The sequence below is a fragment of the Bufo gargarizans genome, chromosome 2, assembly GCF_014858855.1.
Source record: "Bufo gargarizans isolate SCDJY-AF-19 chromosome 2, ASM1485885v1, whole genome shotgun sequence".
NCBI classification, from domain to species: domain Eukaryota; kingdom Metazoa; phylum Chordata; class Amphibia; order Anura; family Bufonidae; genus Bufo; species Bufo gargarizans.
Genome location: NC_058081.1, coordinates 586,816,898 through 586,839,889, shown reverse-complemented (window position 1 = coordinate 586,839,889; position 22,992 = coordinate 586,816,898). Strand labels below are relative to the sequence as shown.

The 22,992-nt window shown below is 43.3% G+C and overlaps 1 protein-coding gene across 1 annotated transcript in view; it reads right to left on the bottom strand.

Moving 5' to 3' along the window:
* Positions 1-286: 286 nt before the first annotated feature.
* The window catches only part of PANK4 (pantothenate kinase 4 (inactive)), a 65,907-nt gene continuing 43,201 nt past the window's right edge, over positions 287-22,992 (bottom strand). The window contains exons 10-19 of the mRNA XM_044281841.1: positions 18,543-18,698; positions 17,626-17,738; positions 15,644-15,731; positions 7,384-7,535; positions 5,864-5,919; positions 4,564-4,613; positions 3,681-3,785; positions 3,208-3,308; positions 2,377-2,445; positions 287-683 (exon numbers count right to left, since the gene is read on the bottom strand). Of these exons, the coding sequence (XP_044137776.1) occupies positions 470-683; positions 2,377-2,445; positions 3,208-3,308; positions 3,681-3,785; positions 4,564-4,613; positions 5,864-5,919; positions 7,384-7,535; positions 15,644-15,731; positions 17,626-17,738; positions 18,543-18,698 (1,104 nt within the window). The 3' untranslated portion in view covers positions 287-469. The remainder of the gene's footprint in view (positions 684-2,376; positions 2,446-3,207; positions 3,309-3,680; positions 3,786-4,563; positions 4,614-5,863; positions 5,920-7,383; positions 7,536-15,643; positions 15,732-17,625; positions 17,739-18,542; positions 18,699-22,992) is intronic.

Below are 22,992 nucleotides of genomic sequence, written 5' to 3'. Positions count from 1 at the left end.
CCTTTAATGCTACCCCTTTCAATACAGTTGGGGATGATGGATGTATTATACACAGGACACCCTTTTGGCATGGTTGGGCCACTACCTACGGGCATGAAGGCTTTCAGAAGATTTTCCCACAGATATATGAATTTAGTAATAGAGCATATGTATTTTCTGTGAAATGACCTCTTATCTTGGTCTTATAGAAAAAAAATATCACAGGTCACCTCCCAACATCCTAGGATACTGATGTAAAGGTATTTTTAGGACATTATGTAAAATTGCCATACAACAAACAGCAGCATCATATATAATTTAAATTTATTTATATATTTATATGGGCGCATATCGTCCCTTTTATCTCAGCACAAAAGCACAATATAAATACAGCAATTTTTACCCCCCCATCCCTGTAATAAAAATACATTCTTTACAATCGAATAAAACTAGCGCTGAGGAACGGGTTGAGAAGAATCAGTAAGTTGTCTCATTTGGGTGGAGTTTCATATTTGAAAACGACACTAAAGATTTTGCCCCCCAGTCTCTCGGCCAGCCACGAGTTCTTGATGACAGCCAGTTTCAGGCTTTCGCATTGCAGGACTGCATAATAGTTTGTGTGGATGGCTCGGCCCATCCCTTCAATGATGACCAGGTCGGTGCGCCTCTCTTTGACCAGCATGGCAAGGCTTTTGTCTAAGCGACTGTAGACATACATGTGTAAAAGGTTATAAAACCAATGGAAGAACCAGAAGGTCATATAAAATTATGAATTATTATAATTAATAATCTAGGTAAGAGTACAATGCTATTTCATAGATTAAAAGGGAATCTGTCACCGAGATTTTGGGTATAGAGCTGAGGACATGGGTTGCTAGATGGCCACTAGCACATCTGCAATACCCAGTCCCGATAGCTCTGTGTGCTTTTAATGTGTAAAAAAAACTATTTGATACATATGCAAATTACCCTGAGATGAGTCCTGTACATGAGATGAGTCAGGGATTTTGCAATTTGCATATGTATCAAATCATTTTTTCTTGTACACAATAAAAGCACACAGAGCTATGGGGACTTGATATTGCAGATGTTCTAGCGGCCATGTACTCAGCTCTATACACAAAATCCCGGTGACAGGTTCCCTTTAAATGATTGCACTGATCTAAATTATATAAGCCAAAGGAAACACAAATTGAGGCATATTTATCAAAAGTGCCTTAAAAAGAGCTAGTAGTTTAATTTGGCAGATATTGTGCCCATTTTATCATAATGGCACACATAACACGTCGGATTTTGCCCAACTAGCAGTACATTAGATGTAAGGGGCAGATTTGTCCCTATGACACAGGCTGACCTGTTACATGTGCGCTTGGCAGCTGAAGACATCTGTGTTGGTCCCATGTTCATATGTGTCCACATTGCTGAGAATTTTTTTTAATATATGCAAATGAGATTCTAGGAGCAATGGGGGCGTTGCTGTTACACCTAGAGTCTCTGCTCTCTCTGGAGCTGCCATTCCCTCTGCACTTTAATTGACAGGGCCAGGCAGTGAAAACATCAGAACGCCTGGCCCTGTCAGATAGGCCGAATGCACATGGCCGTGTTGCGCGGCCGAGAGCGTTTCGTGGTATGCCAGGCTGGATTACTGTTCAGAGCAGGAGCGCACAGCTTCATTGGTTGCTATGACGCCGTGCGCTTCATGCCGCCGCTGCACTACAGTAATACACTATGTATTACTGTAGTGCAGCGGTGACATGAAGCGCACGGCGTCATAGCAACCAATGACGCCATGCGCTCCTGCTCTGAACAGGAATCCAGCCCGGCATACCACGAAACGCTCTCGGCCGCGCAACACGGCCTGTGTGCATTCGGCCTATCTGACAGGGCCAGGCGTTCTGATGTTTTCACTGCCTGGCCCTGTCAATTAAAGTGCAGAGGGAATGGCAGCTCCAGAGAGAGCAGAGACTCTAGGTGTAACAGCAACGCCCCCATTGCTCCTAGAATCTCATTTGCATATTTTAAAACATTTTTCTCAGCAATGTGGACACATATGAACATGGGACCAACACAGATGTCTTCAGCTGCCAAGTACACATGTAACAGGTCAGCCTGTGTCATAGGGACAAATCTGCTGACAGATGCCCTTTCAGCTGACCATACAGATTTTTAGATGTACTGAATGTCAGCCATCCCGCAGATTTTCGCAGGACTGGCTGACTACCTAACATGTATGGGATGGTATCTCATGTGTACGGCCAGCCTTACCTTTGTGCTACCAGCGTGAGCTGTTTAGGCACCTACATCATTTTAGAGAACACATTACACAATTGTTCTACCATGTTTGTCTGGTAGATGAGCCCACTGAGCAAACGACATGAAAAATTAATCCAGGCTCACCTCAGATCTAAGCAAGGAGAACTTGAGCCAGTTTGTACCAGTAATAACCTCTCATCCTGCAAAGCAGACCTAAGAGAAAAAAATAATTATATATATATAAAAAAAAAACATTTTTAAATTGCTGTCTCATTTACAAAATTTGGCAAAAAGGTTCTCAAGGAATACTGGGATTCAATACCTCAAATCAGACCACTGGTGAATATCCCAAAAAATGGACCTTCACTAATCACAATACACTGTCATACAGTTTGGGCCTCATGCAAATGGCCGTATCCGTTTTTGTGGTCCGCAAATCGCGGATACTGGCCGTGTGCATCCCACATTTTCCCTTCTGCAGGCCCCGCACTAGGTTTCAAATGCCTTTTCTTTTGCAGGGCTGCAGAACAGACACGGGTAGCACACGGGGCACTGTCTGCATCTTTTGCGGCCCCACTGAAATTAATGGATCCAATCCAATCCACAAAAAACCCGGACCATAATACAGTCGTGTGAATGGGGCCTTATCAGCATCAATAAATATTGTAAGTGAAAATGACCTACTGAGAGAATAGTTCACATCTGGGGAAAACTGGGTAAGTGCCAAAAAATGGAGTGCTGGTCACACTGCATACTTAGAACAAGTAAAGGCAGCTACATAGCTGGCAGCCAGCATTTAGCTCAAGAATATACTGGCTGGTAGAGGTAAAACATGTCAGATGGCTTCTGCAAGGACATTTGGGCCCAGGCACGAAGTCAGCCAGCTGGACACCAATGGTAAAGATACATGCTACAGGCAGAAGTTCTTCAATAAGCACATTCCCTTTTGAAGACAGACAGGTCTCATAGACTTACTGTATAATCGTATCCATGTCTGCAATCCGCTCTGTGACAATCAGGGATTCATTGTAGGTGACATCATTTAGAGCTGGTCCTGAATTACATGCCAGGATGACCTGCAAAGCAACAGAGAGGTATTAACAAGAGCATCTAAAGGGGCACCCAGTCCCCCACCCACCTGACCACTGCTAGGAGGACTTTTAATAGAGTGGCAGTGTAGTATGCGTCCTGCTCCTCCATTGAAAGTCTATGGCACTGCCAAAAATAGCCAAGAACAGTGTTGGATGGGTGAATAGAGCTGTGGACCAGAACAGCCTTTTTAGTGGTGCCATTAAAGGTGGACATTGCTGAAATACAACCATTCCATACAGTCAGACACTTAACAGGCACTTCAGAACGATACGCTGCAGTTCTAGGTTGCTGGTTCTCCTATGTAGAAGTTAGACAAAGTGATCTGTACTGACGAAGAGATGATGGGAGTACTGTACCTCTGTACCTCTGGACAGCAGTTCTCGAACAAATGGGAAAATTCCCAGGATGATATCAATTCCACTGTTGTCCACGAATATTAAGGCGCATTTATGAGGAGGACCCTGGAAAACAGAACGGTCACCACAAAAGTCGCATTTGTAAGAGGGTAAGCAAAATAGGAGATTTCCCGCAATGCATTTAAAGGGAACCTGCCATGCAGAACATGGTGTCTGAGCTGCAGGCAGCATGTTATAGAGCAGGAGGAGCTGAGCAGATTGATATATAGCTTTATAGGAAAAGATTTAGTAAAACTTTGCATTTACTCATTTAAATCCCTGCTCATTTTGGATTCTGAAGTCCAGGAGGCGGTCCTATCAGTGATTGACAGCTCTCTCTGTATACACGGTCATAGAGAGAAGGCTGTCAATCACTGATAGGACCGCCTCCTGGACTGCAGAGCCCAGAATAGGCAGGGATTTAAATGAATCAAATACAAGTTTTACTGAATCTTTTCCCATAAAACTACATCAGTCTGCTCAGCTCCTCCTGCTCTAGAATATGCTGCCTGCATTTTCATAGTGACAGGTTCCCTTTAATATATTCAAAGTCCCATTACATTGTCAATGTCATGTCTCACAGCCTAAATCTGCATCCAAGCAGCCCCTTTCATATGTAACCCAACCCACAGGGCTTTTAATTGATAGCTAAAATCATACATCAACTCCCATTCTTTAGGGAGCACCAATTTGATCTGGAATGGTGACCAAATAACTATAAAGTCGCTGCATTTCAAGCTATAGAGGTAGAAATCTACGTATTATTAGTGGGCAAAGACTAACATTTCCTAATCTGTGTGTGTGGGAAACAAGGTCATGCAATGGACAGGAGAACGTACTCTACCTTTAACCTTTCGATCCAAGCAGAATAAGTGTCAACAAGCCAAGGTCTAACTGTTGGGAAAGGGAGAAAAATGAAAACGTAAAGGGTGCACAGCTATAGGTGTCATGGACCCTCAAGGCCTCGCCAGTTTCCTCTCACTTAATCCAATCATTTATTGTGCCAAAAAGCAAACTGCTATAACAAGGACCCCGCAGACAACCATACAAGTGAAGACTAAGTCAATTCTAGGAAGTTTACCAACATCTCCTCGGTCAAAGCCAGATGTATAGATCTATATCTAGATAGATATACTAGTCCAGGATCCCAAAAAATCTATCTGAGGTGCACTGACAATGGAAAGAGCGCTGATCTGTCTGCAAATCTCCCATCCACTATGATGGGTGGCAGTGCATGGGCAGTTACTGCTATCAAGCAGGCCAGGGAGGTCATCTGGGAGGTGTCTAAGAAATAGAGTCTCACTAATTAAAGTAGGATATGTCCTAAATGTGAATAGTAGGAATACTCCTTCACGTGTGCCAATAATGCCCACACCAAAACAAAACCCTGCTAAATTGGCCCTGAGATCAGAAGATGATGAGATGATGTGCTACAGTATATGGCTGCGTAAGAGCACACTCTGCTGTCTTGAGTATAATACATACAGAAGAAGGGATCCAGGAGCCAGAGGAAGGGCACTCAAGGGCTGCCAGTTGTCCACCACTGAGCTATCATGATGAAGGGTCAATAAAATCATAACTACCCCTTCATTTGCTTTCTGCTATATCAATAGGACTATGTTCACATCTCATTTTAAAAGGGGTTTTCTCAGATTTTACTACTGATGACTTAACCTCAGGAAAGGTCATCATTATCTGATCGGTGGGGGTCCGACACGACAAGTTCAACGGTCACGTGGCCTAGGCACAGTTCAGTCCCATTGAAGTGAAGGAGGCGGAGTGCGATACCAAGCGCCGACGTCTTCTCAAACAGCTAATTGGTGGGGGCCCTGGGTGTCGGACCCCCACCAATAAGATACTGATGCATCAGGAAAGATCTCAGTGCCTACACCAAGCATATCCCCAGGCTCCCACCCCCTCAATGGAGGCTTAAAGAGGCCGGTATGCATTAACATACCTTTTGTGCTTTCCTATACAGTGGGCCCTCCGCAAAAATCTGTTTTGAAGCTAATAGCTGACAAATGCTACTGTATGGCTATATAGAGACATACGTGGGAGGTATGCGACTCCTGGTGCTAACATCATATATCGGTAGAACATTAGATTACCCATACAACATGCTTATACGAACTCTCCAAACTCACCTTGTAACTTTTCCTTCGCTTCCTCAAATCCAAACTCAGGGTCAGATTCTAAGACTCTGGATCAGACATAAGAAGGACACTAAGATTAAGTTTCCCTGCAGTGTAGAAGTATCCAACACCATGAATAACATGAGCCAATTCACTGCAAACGCACAGAACAACATTGCTACAAGATATCTCAGGAAACGACAATGTCTTATCCCGAGCAGAAGCCGTTGGTTGATCTCTATGGGAAACGCTCACTTGTTCTCTTGTCATTTTGCTTGCTTGTTGCTTCCCTAACTGTAAGGTGATGGGGAACATTATATACTGTAGAGGCTATTGTTAAAGGTTATTCTGGCTCAGCATTCTGGGATCTTTAGACCATCAATAGCAGATTGGTGAGGGTCTGACTCTCAGCAGCTGTTTGAAGGGGCCAAGGCGCTCGTGCAAGTGCTGCAGCCTCTTCAGTACCTTGGTCCGTCTACCTGCAAACTCTCTACTTAGCATTGGTAATGCAGGATATTGTGGCTACATTCCATCCCTATTACGATTCTGCGCAGGTAGACAGGCAGAGGTTCACAAGGAAGAGGTGGCATCGCTTGCACGATCAGCAGGGGTGCCAAGAACTGGAACCCCCAAGAGATTTGATATTGATGGTCTGTCCTATGGTGTAGCCATCAATATGTCGATCACCTATACAGGTCCAGTACACTCTGACGATAGAATATACGAGAGGTGGAATATACAAGGGGCTTATACAGAGTTTTATGTATGTATGTGAATAAGTGGCCATGTTTGTGAAAGAAGCACCACATTACTACTGTATGTTACTAACACTGATGCATTAATGCACATCCTCATAGGATGCCATTCATACTGGTAGTTATAGTGGCCAGTCCTAGCAGCCACATTATAGATCTTTACATAAGCTGAGAAATGATTTTCAAATATGAACATTTGCTTTCATTATGTTTTCTGATATTTTAATTGAAATAGCAATTTTAAAAGAGTATGTGCACTACTAATCATTTCATTGCTTCAAAATAGAAATAAAACCCTGAAAATGGTTGTGGTAAAAAAATACATTTTGCACCTGAAGCCTTACGTGTCTCCATGGTTACAGACTACAAACATACCCCGTAGTCAAGTATCACGCTCTTCTTTCTGCCCCATATCTTGCTAACCTATAGAAGAGGAAGCAAAATAACAAATGACTGCAGGATCAGACTACGCAGAGTTTATACGTAGTCTGTAACCATGGAGATAGAATGGAAATTTTGCCTTTTGGACTGTTGAGGTTGAGAAACTCTGAAAAGGAGGTCAAGTGATAAAACAAACAACACAAGATCCATTTAAAAGGGTAATCCAATCTTAAATACTTACAGTATATCCACAGATATGCTGTAAGTATATCCCAGAGGTGGACTCGCACCTATCAGACATGGTTTAAGATGGGAATACTACACTGAGAGAATTAACAATTCTTATTGCAGCTTATCTATAGAAGACATGGTGGTTGTAAAACATGGAACACCTACTCGGAGACTGCTTTTGCTCCCCAGTCAAAGACATTGCCTGCTAACAGTCCTTTCACCAGTGCAAACTGTTTCTCCTCCCAGCCCAATGTATCCAAAGATCTGATAATTTTCTGATAATATTTTAACGCTATATCATTTTCCTTCTGCTTTACCTGGAAGAAAAACATGAGAGACTGCATTTTACAGAAGGAAGGAAAGATTTCTTACCCAGGCTTGGATTGTTTGCGCCAAGACCCCTCCGGTCATTTTCCTCTTATGTTCATGGCCTCTATTGGACCAACAAGTCACTGTTACCAGCATGCCGACATGAAAACAGTCAAGGAGACACATAGCAAGACGGCAGACAACACAGTGATTACAGCATATCATGACGTCAGGGGCAGGCTTCTGTGGAATACACAGTGCTGGTCAAAAGTTTTGACTCCTCCATTACATGGTTTTTCTTGGGGTTTTTTTTGTTTTGTTTTTTATATTGTAGATTCATATTGAAGACATAGAAATGATGAAGGAACACATATGTAATTAAGTAGGTGCTAAACAAACCAGAATATATTTTAGATTCTCCAGAGTCGCCCCTTGTTGCTTTGATGACAGCTTGGCACACTGTTGGCATTCTCTTCATAAGTAGTCGACTGCAACTCCCCTGCATAACGGAAACGGGACGGATCCATTTTGCAGCCCATAGACTTCTATTATGACGGAATGAATAACAGAATGCCTCTAAAGGCATTCCGTCATAGAATTGCGTTATGGTCCGTGGTAACAGAATCCATAACGCAATTCACCTTTTACCAGTAAATGAAGCGTGAACGAATTTCAAAATATAAAATTCGCTCATCTCTAAATCATAGCATTTGAAGGTTTTCATGACTGCACCTGAAGAGCCTTCTAAGGTCTGGAAAGTCACTTCTCTTTACTTAGCTGAGCGGTTCTTGCCATGATGTGGGTTAGAACAGTAGTAGAATGCCTCTGCACAACACAATCAATGGTCTCAAACACATTATGAAGGCAGGAACTTCCACAACTTACGGTAACTCTTGACAAGGCATACCTGTTAACTGAAAGCCATTCCAGGTGACTACCTCATGAAGCCGACTGACAGAATGCCAAGAGCGTGCAAAGCGGTCATCAAAGCAAAAGAGGGCGACTGTGAAGAATCCAAAATATAAAACAGCTTTGTTTAACAGTCTTTTGTTCACTACTTCTATAGGTGTTCCTTCATCATTTTCATGTCAGCAATATGAATCTACGATGTACAAAATAAATAAATAAAAAAAATCAAGAAAAAAACTCATGGAATGAAAAGGTGTGTCCAAATGTTTGACTGGAACTGTATGTATACATGTTACATCTAGTTGTGCTTTGACAGTGATCAGGAACTTAGCTATACATCACTGCCCATACCAGAACTAAGGAAGGGAGCGGTGATCTCATAGAACACGTCTAGTCTACATTTTAACCCACAAAAAAAAAACTCTTCACTTCCCCCAGATCTAGCGAAGACACTACCAGACATTGTTTACAAGCTGTCAGCACTTGACTGCTTCAGCCAATCAATGGCCTCAGCAGTCACATTCCATCACCACTCCAGTAGGGACAGCATGTGATGGGTGAGGCCACTGTAGCGGCATGTCATTGCTGGCACCTTGTAAACAAAGCCGCAGAGGGCTGTTGGAGCTTATGTGCTGGAACTGGTGCACAAAGTGCCCATGGGCTCTGCACTGACTCCGTAAACCTAATTCAGAGGACAAGTCATACTGATGCCCTGCACTATGTTTAAAGTTATCCATAAGTCATTTGAAGAAAGTGAATGTGATCTATGTTTGGTGTCTGGCAATAGACTGGGGCGACAGATTCACCCAATCTAAGGGTACATCTCCACGCTGCGTAAATGCTGCAGATTTTCCACCGCGGAATTGCATGCGGAAAATCCACAGCTTTTACAGTGGCAGCGAAGTGGATGAGATTTTCCCCAATGGCCGCCACACACTCCGGGGAGTGTACGCAGCAGAATCTGCACACAACTTGACACGCAGAGTCCGCAGCATATCAATTTATGTTACAACTATGTGCTTAGGATCTACTTTGCAATGGGTGAAGTCTGTGGTAATCCCACAGCATTTCTGCACCGAAATCCGCATGATATGGTACGGATTTTGCAGCTTCGGATTAACCTGCTACATGTGGCCATAGCCTATATATTACAATACCACCCCCAACCATTTATCGGTGTGCTATAAGCCCTCTATAAAGAACAGGTGTATAAGACTACAAAGGGTTGTCTCAACCTAGAAGAGAATGTCCATTTGTTTCCCTAAAACAGTGCCACTCTTGTCCACAGGCTGTGTCTGGTACTGCAGTTCAATTCTTTCCAAGTGTGCAAGGCTAAGCTGCAATACAAGACACAGCCTATGGACAAAAATGGTGAAGCTTCTAGAAAATATAAGACCCTTTTCCTAATCTTGGACAACGCCTTTGATATACACAGGAGCCAGTCAGAACGTGACCCCATATGTGATCTGAGAAAAACCCAAGGATCATCAAAGAATTTTTCTTTCTTATTGATGCCCCCAGAGGTACGTCACTGCAAACCTATCTATGGCATCAACATTGTCATAAACTTAGGAAATGGCAAACATCTGCTGTTCGAAAAATAATTCTGCATCGTTGCTCCTCAGCTGAAGGTGTTATAGCTTGTCTCCAAATCTGATGAGACTGGAGACGAGCAAGCAAATTAATGCTAATTACCTCATTACATATTCATAAGCCTGAGGATCATGAAGCACTTCAGAAGTGACATTTAAACGAGCAGCTCCGCTCTGCTTAGGCTGCTGCACAAGCCTGTGAATACTAAGTAGCCTCATATGTCTTCCGGCTTGGACATCGCTGTAAATATTAATCTGCACCTTGGCAGAGGTGTTAAGTCGTACACGCGCAGTGTCGGCAAGCTGATAGATTATTAAGTAGCGCACCAACTGAACGATATCACCCTACAAATGAGGGATGCAGGGCGACAGATTGGGAAATTATTCAGGTGGGGGCGTGAATTCTTGTAATAAATAGAACCGTCTTAACGGCTATCCATCACCACCAGCTTGGACTATTTAGTACTACGAGTAAGAAGTTCAAATCCCTATTTTTTATTTTCCTCCGTTCCCCTGCTGATAATACATTGTCAGGACTGCTGTGCATGCGCTCATGAGTCCTCTCCTAGTGCGTTAGCACAGCAGTCCAGACTGTGTTTTTCAGCGCAGATTTGAGTGCTGACAGTTGTGGACCAGGGGCATTTGGAAAATACAAACTGGACTGCTTATCTGCAGTGCTACTCATGTACTATTAGATAACAGCCCCTAATCATGCTGATAGATTTCCTCTAATGAGGACCTGTCACCTCTCCTGACATGTCTTGGCAACTACTTTCCCATTCAATAGCAATTCTGGAGCATATTTTCATATAGCTTTGTGCTGTGCCATTCCTCTATTATTCCTATTAGAAGGTTAAGAACGAGTTGCCAGCAGTCTACAGTAAAAGTCCAACTCGGGGCGAGTCCCTGCATAGTCTGAATCTGGCAGCACTGATTGGTTAGTGCTAGACTGTGCAGGGACCCCCCCAGATAATAAAAACAGATGAGAAAAAAAGAATATGTGTCGCTATCTGGTTTTAACTGGCAAAAAACATTTTGGTGACACATTTCCTTTAATCTTACATTCTCATTAGGAGAATCGCTAATCAGAATAGACATAACCTAGAAATCAAATTCCCTGTATCTATCCTGTTTAAAGAACTCGAGGGGAAGCAAGTGATGGCGGTTCTCCTCTCTTCTGTCCATTAAAGGGGTTTTCAGAGCTGAACCCGGACATGTCCCCATTTTCACCCCAGCAGCCCCCCTGACTTTAGCATCTGAGCAGTTCATGCTCCGATGCTCTCCTTTGCCCTGCGCCAAATCGTGCAGGGCAAAGGCATTTTCTGGCGTTCCAGTGACAAACCGAGCTCTCCATAGGGCTGCCAGGCGGAGCCTTCTGCCCAGCAGTGTGTTCGGTGACATCAGCGATGGGCGGGCTTTAGCGCTGCCCTAGCCTGTAAAACAGCTAGGGCAGCGCTAAAGCCCGCCCATCAGAGCCGGTGGCATCACCGAACACACTGCTGGGCGGAAGCTTCCACCCGGCAGTGTGTTATTGTAAATAAAAGAGCCCATGCCCTGTGCGATCCAGCGCAGGGCGAGGGAGAGCATCGGAGCATGCTAACATCAGGGGGGCTGCCTGGGTGAAATTATGGGTATGTCCAGGTTCAGCTCTGAACCCAGACAACCCCTTTAAAGGAATACTAACTATATGAATTAATGTCTTAAGGAAACCTTGCAGCAAACACAGGCATCAACATCTCTCTGATCTCCTCCATTTTGGAATGGCAGAGGGATGACTGGTCTCCTACTGGAGGAGGCTTCTGCTGCAGGCAGTTCTCATCAGTATGTGAACAGCAGGGGGGGGGGGGGGGGTCTGAAAGTGTTAATTCCCAGGAATATATATAGGATAATTATTTATACACTTCTCACAGTTATGACTACAGGGTAGACTACTGTAGAGAAGGATTTTGTGCACTTTCTACATTCTTGAGGATAATGCAGAAGCTGTGAACTGTGCCGCTATTTGCCAAGAGGAGTACCACAGAGAGGAGAAACAGGGAATTTGGTTGCTGTCCCAAATTACTTGAATCATTCCCACTTGAGAAGTATGACTACGTTCACATCTGTAAGATTGTGGGGAAAGAGGAGGCAGCAAATGCTGCACAAGCCAGACACCAATGACGACCAGAGGAGCCCGCCGACTATAAAGGCGTCAGATGGGTTTCCGTTATGGTCGCTGTAATCCTGCAGGACAGAGTCTGTGAGGGGAGTTATCATAGCCTATGCAATCTGTAATAGATATATAATGGAATTGCTATAGATGAAAATAATAAAGCATAAGACATACTGATAGGGACCTTAGATTGTGAGCCCCATTGGGGACAGTTGGATGATAATGTCTGTAAAGCGCTGCGGAATTAGTAGCGCTATATAAGTGTGTATAATAATAATAAACCTTTACTTTAAAGAAACACAAAAATCATGAAACAATTGCTTTTCAGATGCTACATGCCCCCATCTCTCCGTTTGCCCAGATTGTGTTGCTAGTTTGTGAGATCTGAAGGCAAGGATATCTTCCCAAGCCCTGATATAGCACTGAAAGGCATATCAGTATACTTACTGCTCATATAGGAACAGTGAGTCACTAGAAAAGCTGGGTGACAATACCCGCAAATGGAATACCTGGATGATTTCAGAGTTGCACAGCAAGCTGATGGAGATTTACCAGAACTGGTGCAAAGGTAAAACTGGAAAAAAGGATCAGTCTGATTAATTGCTAGGGGTGATTAAAGGATATGTACACCTTTGGGGGCAATGTTTTTTATTATTGGATTGTACTCCTTTGGAGCCAAACATAATTTTTTTAATTGGCCTTTATTACAAACATGGAACCCTTTTTTCTGTACAGGGCTGAGATGCTCTTATAGAGGGATCAGAATTTTATCCCTTTCTTCCATCAGCCAGCTAATCTAACGGGCTCCTTATCTCTGACCTTATGAACACTTATTATAGGTCAGTTATTATCTTACCGATAAGAATGTGGCTTAAAGGGATTTTCCCATCTTAGACAATGGGGGCGCTTCGCTAGGATATGCTCCAGTTTGTCTATTAGGTGTGGGTTCCACCTCTGGGACCCGCACCTACGCTGAGAACAGAGCCCCGAAAGTCGTGGAGGGTGTACTGCGCATGCGCAGCCGCCCTCCATTCATTTCTATGGGGCTGCTAAAAAAAGATGATGGCTGGCTCGGATATTTTCGTTAACCCCATAGAAATGAATGGGAGCGGGCAAGCGTGGTGCGCTTCCATTCACTACTTTGGTGAGATCACTTAGTGGTTGCTGGAACTGGGAAAACCCGGGGTCCTCCAGTCATCAACTTCACTGCTCCGTTCTCAGCATAGGTGCGGGACCCACACCTATCAGGCAATGGGGACATATCCTAGAGATATGCCCCTATTGTCTCAGATGGGAATACCCCATTAAATAAGTGTTTATTACCTCTTAGTAAATTAGAGATAAAGGTTATTAGATGACGGGCACAAAGTAAAAGTAAAAAGTATGATGCACACAGCTAGATAAACAGTTAAGCCTTTGTGACAGAACAGCTCAATATTTTTCATAAAGACCAAATGGAAAAATGATTTTTAGCCCACAATGAGTAAAATGCAATCAGGAAAAAATTGCCTTTAAAGGTGTACATAGCCTTTAAGTCAATTTTGATAAATCTCCTCCAAGTGAACTTTTGTACAGGAATTTTAACACCATGCTCTGGGTGTGGCATATTTTCAGGAATTTCCCATAGACTTCTCTATTGGGAAAAAAAAAAAAAAACACAGTCTAAGGCCTCATGCACACAGCCGTGTTCCGCGGCTTAGAGCGGTCCGTGGTATGCCGGGCTGGAATCCTGTTCAGAGCAGGAGCGCACTGCGTCATAGGTTGCTATGACGCCGTGCGCTTCATGCCACCGCTGCTGTATGATCTATACGAGTATATTACTGTACAGCAGCGGCTGCATGAAGCGCATGGCGTCATAGCAACCAATGACGCAGTGCGCTCCTGCTCTGAACAGGATTCCAGCCCGGCATACCACGGACCGCTCACGGCCGCAGAACACGGCCGTCTGCATTCGGCCTAAAGAGAAAGTTAAAGGTTGTGCAACTAAAAACGGACACCCAAATGCTCATAAAATGCATTCATTTTTTTGTTTAACAGACAAAAAATGGCAGCACCCTAAGAAATGCTTTATATCTATGGCTACCTGACATAAAATATTGTTATATGATTTAAAAACAAGTTAAAGGGAAACTGTCCCCTTGAATAAGGACTGTTATGCACAGTACTACATGAGTAGCACTGCAGATAAGTACTCCAGATCAGTATTCTTTTTATTTTCATACTGCCCCGTTCCTCCTCTATGTACTGGCAAAGCTGCACTGAAATACATAGTCCAGACTGCAGAGCTCACGCTCAGGAGGTCCTCTCCGTTCTGTGTGCTCGGCTCAGAAGTCTGGACTATGTCATCCAGTGCAGCTTTAGGCCCCTTTCACACGGGCGAGATTTCCGCGCGGGTGCAATGCGTGAGGTGAACGCATTGCACTCGCACTGAACCCGGACCCATTCATTTCTATGGGGCTGTGCACATGAGCGGTGATTTTCACGCATCACTTGTGTGTTGCGTGAAAATCGCAGCATTCTCCTTTTTCACGTAACGCAGGCCCCATAGAAATGAATGGGGTTGCGTAAAAATCATGGTGACGGACCATGTGATGAACGTAGTGACGTCATCAAAAGTCCTATTCCTCACGAAAGAAGACAGAAGAGATGCCGGCTGCGCAAACAAGTGGATTGAGGCAGGTAAAAAATTTTTATTTTTTTTAACCCCTCCAGCGCTATTGTACTATGCATTCTGTATTCAGAATGCTATTATTTTCCCTTATAACCATGTTATAAGAGAAAATAATACAATCTACACAACCTTGAACCCAAACCTGAACTTCTGTTCAAAACACATTGCACCCGTGCGATAAAAACTGAACAACGGAACGCAATTGCAGTCAAAACTGGCTACAATTGTGTACCTACTCGCGCGGGTTTGCCGCAATGCACCGGGACGCATCCGGACACGCTCGTCTGCAAGGGGCCTTACAAGCGCAAAGTGGGGGATTAGGGGGCTGTATGAAAATAATATGTAAAGGGACTTTCATGTATTATAAGGCGCTCTTCATTTGGCTTGTAGTCAAGGACAGGACATGACAAGTAAGGATCCGACAAACAAGTGACTTACCTGCAGTCATTAACTACATCACCTAGGTGAAAACCCCAAAAAGCAAGGGCATACATACCACAGACGCCAACCATGCAGCTACTATGGGAAGCATGGAGAGAGGCGGCCCTGTCCTAGTTGGTGTCATCCCCTTTCGCACGGGGCAGTGAGGACCTGTGCAGGACACCCTTTACAGAGGACCTGCACTGTTAACAAACAAGGGAGTAGGGAATCGGCCCAAGGAGATGGACGAGAAGGGGGAAGCAAACAAAGACCTTCTGTTCCAGGTAAACAAGTATGACCTTTTCTATGAGGCCGCCTCTCTTCTATGTGCGCCATTGCCACAGTGATATAAACACATAAATATATGCTCACTTTTGAGTAGGGGTCTGGAAAATTGAACTCATTTAGGCAGTGCTCCCGTGTGTCCAGAAGGCTGCGGACGGTCAGTGATCCATACGCACTGCAAGAGAGTTCAAGAGTAATCGGTAAGGATACGGTGAAAGATGTAATATGGATTATAGCTGTGAAAATTATTCCTGCAACTGCTCCGTATCATAAAACATCTCCAGATCTACAAGTGCAATACATTGTATGAGATATCTCCGTATATGTAAAAATTTATCTGATATACAGAGGTATAGAGGAGCAGAGCTAGCAGTCACTCCTGGGTGTCCACGACAGGTGGGGGTCCTGTTACAGCTTTTATACTGGGGTCCAGGAACTTCAAGTTACACCCTCTGCTGACCTGAATTACATGAAGGTACCCGACATCCACAGTGGTTCATGAAAGACTACAGCAACTAACAGGAACGAGCCCAGAGTTCATGGGGCTCCTCTAACTGTGACTCCATATATACTCATATATGTGCAGTATGACAGGGGAGTATTCACATTTATACAGAAAGGTTTCACAGTGGGAAGGACCCAACACATGTCCTACGTGGGATTTAATTTTAAAGGAAACTTTTCACTCAGTCAAAGGGAGTGCTGCTGTTGTCACGCTCTTCAGATGACAGGTTCGGACTGCAAACATGTAATACGTTTCCCACACTAGCATCAACATAAATGCATAGAAGGGGGATATATTAAAATGCATCAAAAAACGACAGCTTACTTATGGTATTCCGTCCACTAATTTTTAATGATAATGGGTAAATTAAGTTGGGTTTCTTGGTGCATTCCTCCATGCAGCATATCATTTGGTTTGGGGCCCCTTAAAACTTCAGACAGTCCTATATATGCCCAGGACACTAGCAGTAACACACCTCGGGCGATAGTCATGCAGATTATCTCACTGAGAAGCCAAACTTGTAATCCTCCTGATGCCAGGATTGTAAATGCTCAGGAGGCGTTCTCGTCGTGTGCAGCATCCGGGGCTTTCTGCACCGAACGCTCCCCAACCTGTCGCCTCTCCTCCATGTCACAGGTCTTGTGGTTCCCCAGTTAGAGTGACCACAGAGCGGGGGAGCAAACAGTGCAGACATCCCTGGACACTGCACATGGGGAGAAGGGCACTTGTTACCATAGCACCATCGGGATTCAAACCTGGTTTCCTCAGTCATGCAGCCTGCATGGCCATCACCCATGGTATGCTTACACTGCTCTGCCCGTCACTTATACAGCACTGCCACAACTGACGATAATCTCCCTTTAACTTGAAAGAAATCTGTCGACATGATCTTGGACTATTATCTACAGTAATTTGTGTGTACTACTGCAGATAAAGAGTCCAGATCACTATTTGTTATTCTCCTACTGCCCCCTATTCCCCGCTGCCAGTGCTCAAAGCTGCGCTGTAATACACAGTCCGGACTGCAGTGCCAAGCTAACACAATGGAGAGCACTCATGGGCATGTACACGGCAGCCCCATCTATGTATTTCAATACAGCTTTAAGTACCTATAGATGAGGAACGGGGCAGTAGGAAAATAAAAAACTGTGATCTGGACTCTTTATCTGCAGCACTACAAATAATAATCCAAGATGGTGGTGACAGATTCCCTTTAAAGCCCCAAATCATCTGGAGGCAATGAGCAATCCCTGACAAGCAGAGCAGAGGATGAGGCAGGTTTTGTGTGTCCCAATAGGACAACGGCCATTTTATTTCTCCTAATGATTGCTCCCCAGACAAACCGAGCCATTATAACTAATGAAAGGTATTTGGAAATATATTTATAATAAAGTAATATTTATGTATTAATTTTCTTAATTCCCGGAGAACCCCTTTAATAAACTGTGTTATCAATTTTCACCAAAAATGAGTGACCACAATACTGCTTTTTAGATAATATTGCAACAAAAAAAATAAAACCCAGAAGAAAAAATATCATCCGTAGCCTTATACTGATACTTACAAGGGCTGATGCCTCAGGGTCTGTAACTTATTCCAGTACTTCTGCTGGAACTTTTCCGCCCGATCCACCGCATCTTTTGCATCTGGCTGACTGGCAACAGCGCGTTTAGCTACCTTATAAATACAGTGATCGTTATTGTAATCATTTTCAATAAAGCATCTATATGTTATAATCATCACTCTGCACCAACACAATTCTCTATGAACACTCGCAGAATACAGTATTGGATACAGAATCCTGTATACAGAACTTTGCCTATGACCAGCAGAGGAACTAGAGAGCAGACACTGTTTGTGTACCATTAAAGGGGTATTCCCATCACATACAATGGGGGCATATCGCTAGGATATGCCTCCATTTTCTGATAGGTGCGGGTCCCACCTCTGGGACCCGCACCTACAACAAGAACGGAGCGGGGAAAGCTGTGGCTGGAGGACCCTGGATTTCCCAGGGTCCGTCCACCACCAAGCACTGCTCTCATAGAAGTGAATAGGAGAACACCGCGCGGCCCCTGCTCCTATTCATTTCTATAGGACAGAAGGAAATAGCCGAGCAAGCACCCGGCTATTTTTGGTGGCCCCATAGAAATTAGCGGAGGGCTGCTGCGCATGCGCAGTACGCCTTCCTTCATTTCCCCGCTTCGTTCTCATTGTAGGTGCGGGTTCCAGAGGGGGAACAATTCAATATGTCAGGCCCTGGGTAAAACATTTTAAGGGACATTTGCTACCTTGCATTGATCCAGCATTGTGCTGTATATATCATTGCTGAATAAGAAAATCAGGTGATAATATCAGGATTATTAAGCTTTTCACAAAACTGTAAAAACATAGAAAAATCAGTGCTTGCCAACTACAAAGTCACCACACGGGGGCAGCAAAGTCCATAAATGCCAATATGGCGAAGGATTGTTTACTCACTCCTTCTAATGCATCTTCAAAGCAAGTGAGCCAGTATTCACGTGCCATGGCATCTTCTGTAAGATCCATTGTGTCAGGAACATAAGAGGATGGGTCAAAGAGCAAAGGAAGATTTACTAGTTGTCGTTCCAGGCGGTCCATCTCCAACATGTCAAACTGTGGAACACAAAGCCAGAGTAGCATCTATAATCTATTGTGTATTATTGTTACCAGTGGGAAATGACAAAGGTCTATGTAAGGAGAGGTGTTAAAGGCAGAAGGTGAAGAGATCAGGTATGCATGCCATGGATCTAGGGACTTCTGGGAGTAGGTCATTAAACCATAAATGTTGTCTTTTCACGCTTTTGCTTTGTCCATCAGAGGTATACGTCAGAAGGATTCCACAACATATAGCTCAGACGGATGTCACTTAGGTATACAGTGGCATCCATCACACATAGGCTCCCGTTTTAAATATAAAAACATATACACAGTATTGTTTGGCTGTGTGAACATAGCCTTAGCTTCACATACATGTGTTTTGTATCCTTTGTCAGTCAGTTATGCTCCTGAATTCTTATTCCTCCTATAGTTGTGTGGTGCAACAACCTCTGGACATAGGGGGCCAGCAAGAGAAGACCCCACTTAGTTGGGTCTGTGCATTATATGGATGGCCATTCATTTGAGTAGCTACCATGTAACGTTGCAGTAAAGCAAAGCAAAATGCTGGGAAAAGATCGCCAGAGGTTAAAGAACTCAGACCTGTGGTGAAAAGCTGATCGCCCAGCCAGATTACATGTAATATTTTGCTTCAATCACCAAAAATGAAAATTAAAGCAATTCTGCAAACAGTCTTTATAAAAAAAGTCCCATTACCTACAGGGCCTCTTTATCTCTATGGTTACAGACTACAAACAATCCCTGCGTAGTCTGATCCTGCAGCTACACCTATTCCTTCATGATCTCTCATAGCCTACACAGTCAAACCACAGCAATGAAGGCCTCATAGCTAAAACTAAAAGTGCCCCCTGCTGATTAATGCCATCATGCTCCAACATACAAAAACAGAGGGGCAGAGCTTGTTTCCCCTTTAACCTCTCCTATTCTAGCAGTTAATAACAATACAACCGCTATACTGAACACCAAACAGATCCTTATAGTACACTATACAACCGCTATACTGAACACCATAGATCCTTATAGTACACTATACAACCGCTATACTGAACACCAAACAGATCCTTATAGTGCACTATACAACTGCTATACTGAATACCAAACATAGCTCTAATAGTGCACTATACAACTGCTATACTGAACACCATAGATCCTTATAGTGCACTATACAACTGCTATACTGAACAGCAAACAGAGGTCCTGATAGTGCACTATACAACCGCTATACTGAACACCATAGATCCTTATAGTGCACTATACAACCGCTATACTGAACACCATAGATCCTTATAGTACACTATACAACCGCTATACTGAACACCATAGATCCTTATAGTACACTATACAACTGCTATACTGAACACCAAACATAGATCCCTATAGTACACTATACAACCGCTATACTGAACACCATAGATCCTTATAGTGCACTATACAACTGCTATACTGAACAGCAAACAGAGGTCCTGATAGTGCACTATACAACCGCTATACTGAACACCATAGATCCTTATAGTACACTATACAACTGCTATACTGAACACCAAACATAGATCCCTATAGTACACTATACAACCGCTATACTGAACACCATAGATCCTTATAGTGCACTATACAACTGCTATACTGAACAGCAAACAGAGGTCCTGATAGTGCACTATACAACCGCTATACTGAACACCAAACAGATCCTTATAGTGCACTATACAACTGCTATACTGAATACCAAACATAGCTCTAATAGTGCACTATACAACTGCTATACTGAACACCATAGATCCTTATAGTGCACTATACAACTGCTATACTGAACAGCAAACAGAGGTCCTGATAGTGCACTATACAACCGCTATACTGAACACCATAGATCCTTATAGTGCACTATACAACCGCTATACTGAACACCATAGATCCTTATAGTACACTATACAACCGCTATACTGAACACCATAGATCCTTATAGTACACTATACAACTGCTATACTGAACACCAAACATAGATCCCTATAGTACACTATACAACCGCTATACTGAACACCATAGATCCTTATAGTGCACTATACAACTGCTATACTGAACAGCAAACAGAGGTCCTGATAGTGCACTATACAACCGCTATACTGAACACCATAGATCCTTATAGTACACTATACAACTGCTATACTGAATACCAAACATAGCTCTAATAGTAGAAAAGAGAAGTGGCGCACTGGGCTGGTACTGACACAGGAGGTGCTCTCAGTAAAAAGGATATCACCCTTCCTTTAAATAGAAAATCAAATAATAAAAAGATACTGGGCACTCTTTAACTAATGGAACCTAATAGTTTAATAAAATACATCATATACACTTTAATACATTAAGCATAAAAATACGTATAATAACGAAAAAAAAAATATATATAATAATAAAATAGGTTCCTTCACCTATTGGTACCAATAAGAATGTGTGTTGGTAAAATAAAATGAATGGCCTCTAGGTATTTGGGGTGTAGATCACTCCTTGAGGTATGTGTCCTTAGGACGAATGGCTTTATATAAAACCGCAAGAACAAGTGGTCGCAATCAGAATTGATGCAGTGATTATATTGAGCGGCGTCCCGCTGTTACTCACTGTTAAATTCCTGCGTTAAGCTCCCCTGTTGTAAAAAGTCCTTTGAATCAGGGATTTCGCCGACAGTCCGCGGTTCCCCTGCTGTTTCTCTAGCGTCGCTCCGTAGATGAAAGAGCCGGCGCTTAGATGTTGTCACAGCCTCCTTTTCTCGCGCTGCACTCGTTGTGCTGGTGAGCGTGTTTAGATGTTAAAATCCGTTCCCAGAGAGTGCGCGTCAAGACTGTGGTTACAGCAGCAGAGGTTCCAATAATGGCGGTATAATAGTCCTCGATGTCCAAATGTAACGGGGGTCCTGGCACCAAACGCGTTTCGGGGTCTATTGTTACCCCAGTCCACTGAGGAAGGGGTAACAATAGACCCCGAAACGCGTTTGGTGCCAGGACCCCCGTTACATTTGGACATCGAGGACTATTATACCGCCATTATTGGAACCTCTGCTGCTGTAACCACAGTCTTGACGCGCACTCTCTGGGAACGGATTTTAACATCTAAACACGCTCACCAGCACAACGAGTGCAGCGCGAGAAAAGGAGGCTGTGACAACATCTAAGCGCCGGCTCTTTCATCTACGGAGCGACGCTAGAGAAACAGCAGGGGAACCGCGGACTGTCGGCGAAATCCCTGATTCAAAGGACTTTTTACAACAGGGGAGCTTAACGCAGGAATTTAACAGTGAGTAACAGCGGGACGCCGCTCAATATAATCACTGCATCAATTCTGATTGCGACCACTTGTTCTTGCGGTTTTATATAAAGCCATTCGTCCTAAGGACACATACCTCAAGGAGTGATCTACACCCCAAATACCTAGAGGCCATTCATTTTATTTTACCAACACACATTCTTATTGGTACCAATAGGTGAAGGAACCTATTTTATTATTATATATATTTTTTTTTTCGTTATTATACGTATTTTTATGCTTAATGTATTAAAGTGTATATGATGTATTTTATTAAACTATTAGGTTCCATTAGTTAAAGAGTGCCCAGTATCTTTTTATTATTTGATAGCTCTAATAGTGCACTATACAACTGCTATACTGAACACCATAGATCCTTATAGTGCACTATACAACTGCTATACTGAACAGCAAACAGAGGTCCTGATAGTGCACTATACAACCGCTATACTGAACACCATAGATCCTTATAGTGCACTATACAACCGCTATACTGAACACCATAGATCCTTATAGTACACTATACAACCGCTATACTGAACACCATAGATCCTTATAGTACACTATACAACTGCTATACTGAACACCAAACATAGATCCCTATAGTACACTATACAACCGCTATACTGAACACCATAGATCCTTATAGTGCACTATACAACTGCTATACTGAACAGCAAACAGAGGTCCTGATAGTGCACTATACAACCGCTATACTGAACACCATAGATCCTTATAGTACACTATACAACTGCTATACTGAACACCAAACATAGAACCCTATAGTACACTATACAACCGCTATACTGAACACCATAGATCCTTATAGTGCACTATACAACTGCTATACTGAACAGCAAACAGAGGTCCTGATAGTGCACTATACAACCGCTATACTGAACACCATAGATCCTTATAGTACACTATACAACTGCTATACTGAACACCATAGATCCTTATAGTGCACTATACAACTGCTATACTGAACAGCAAACAGAGG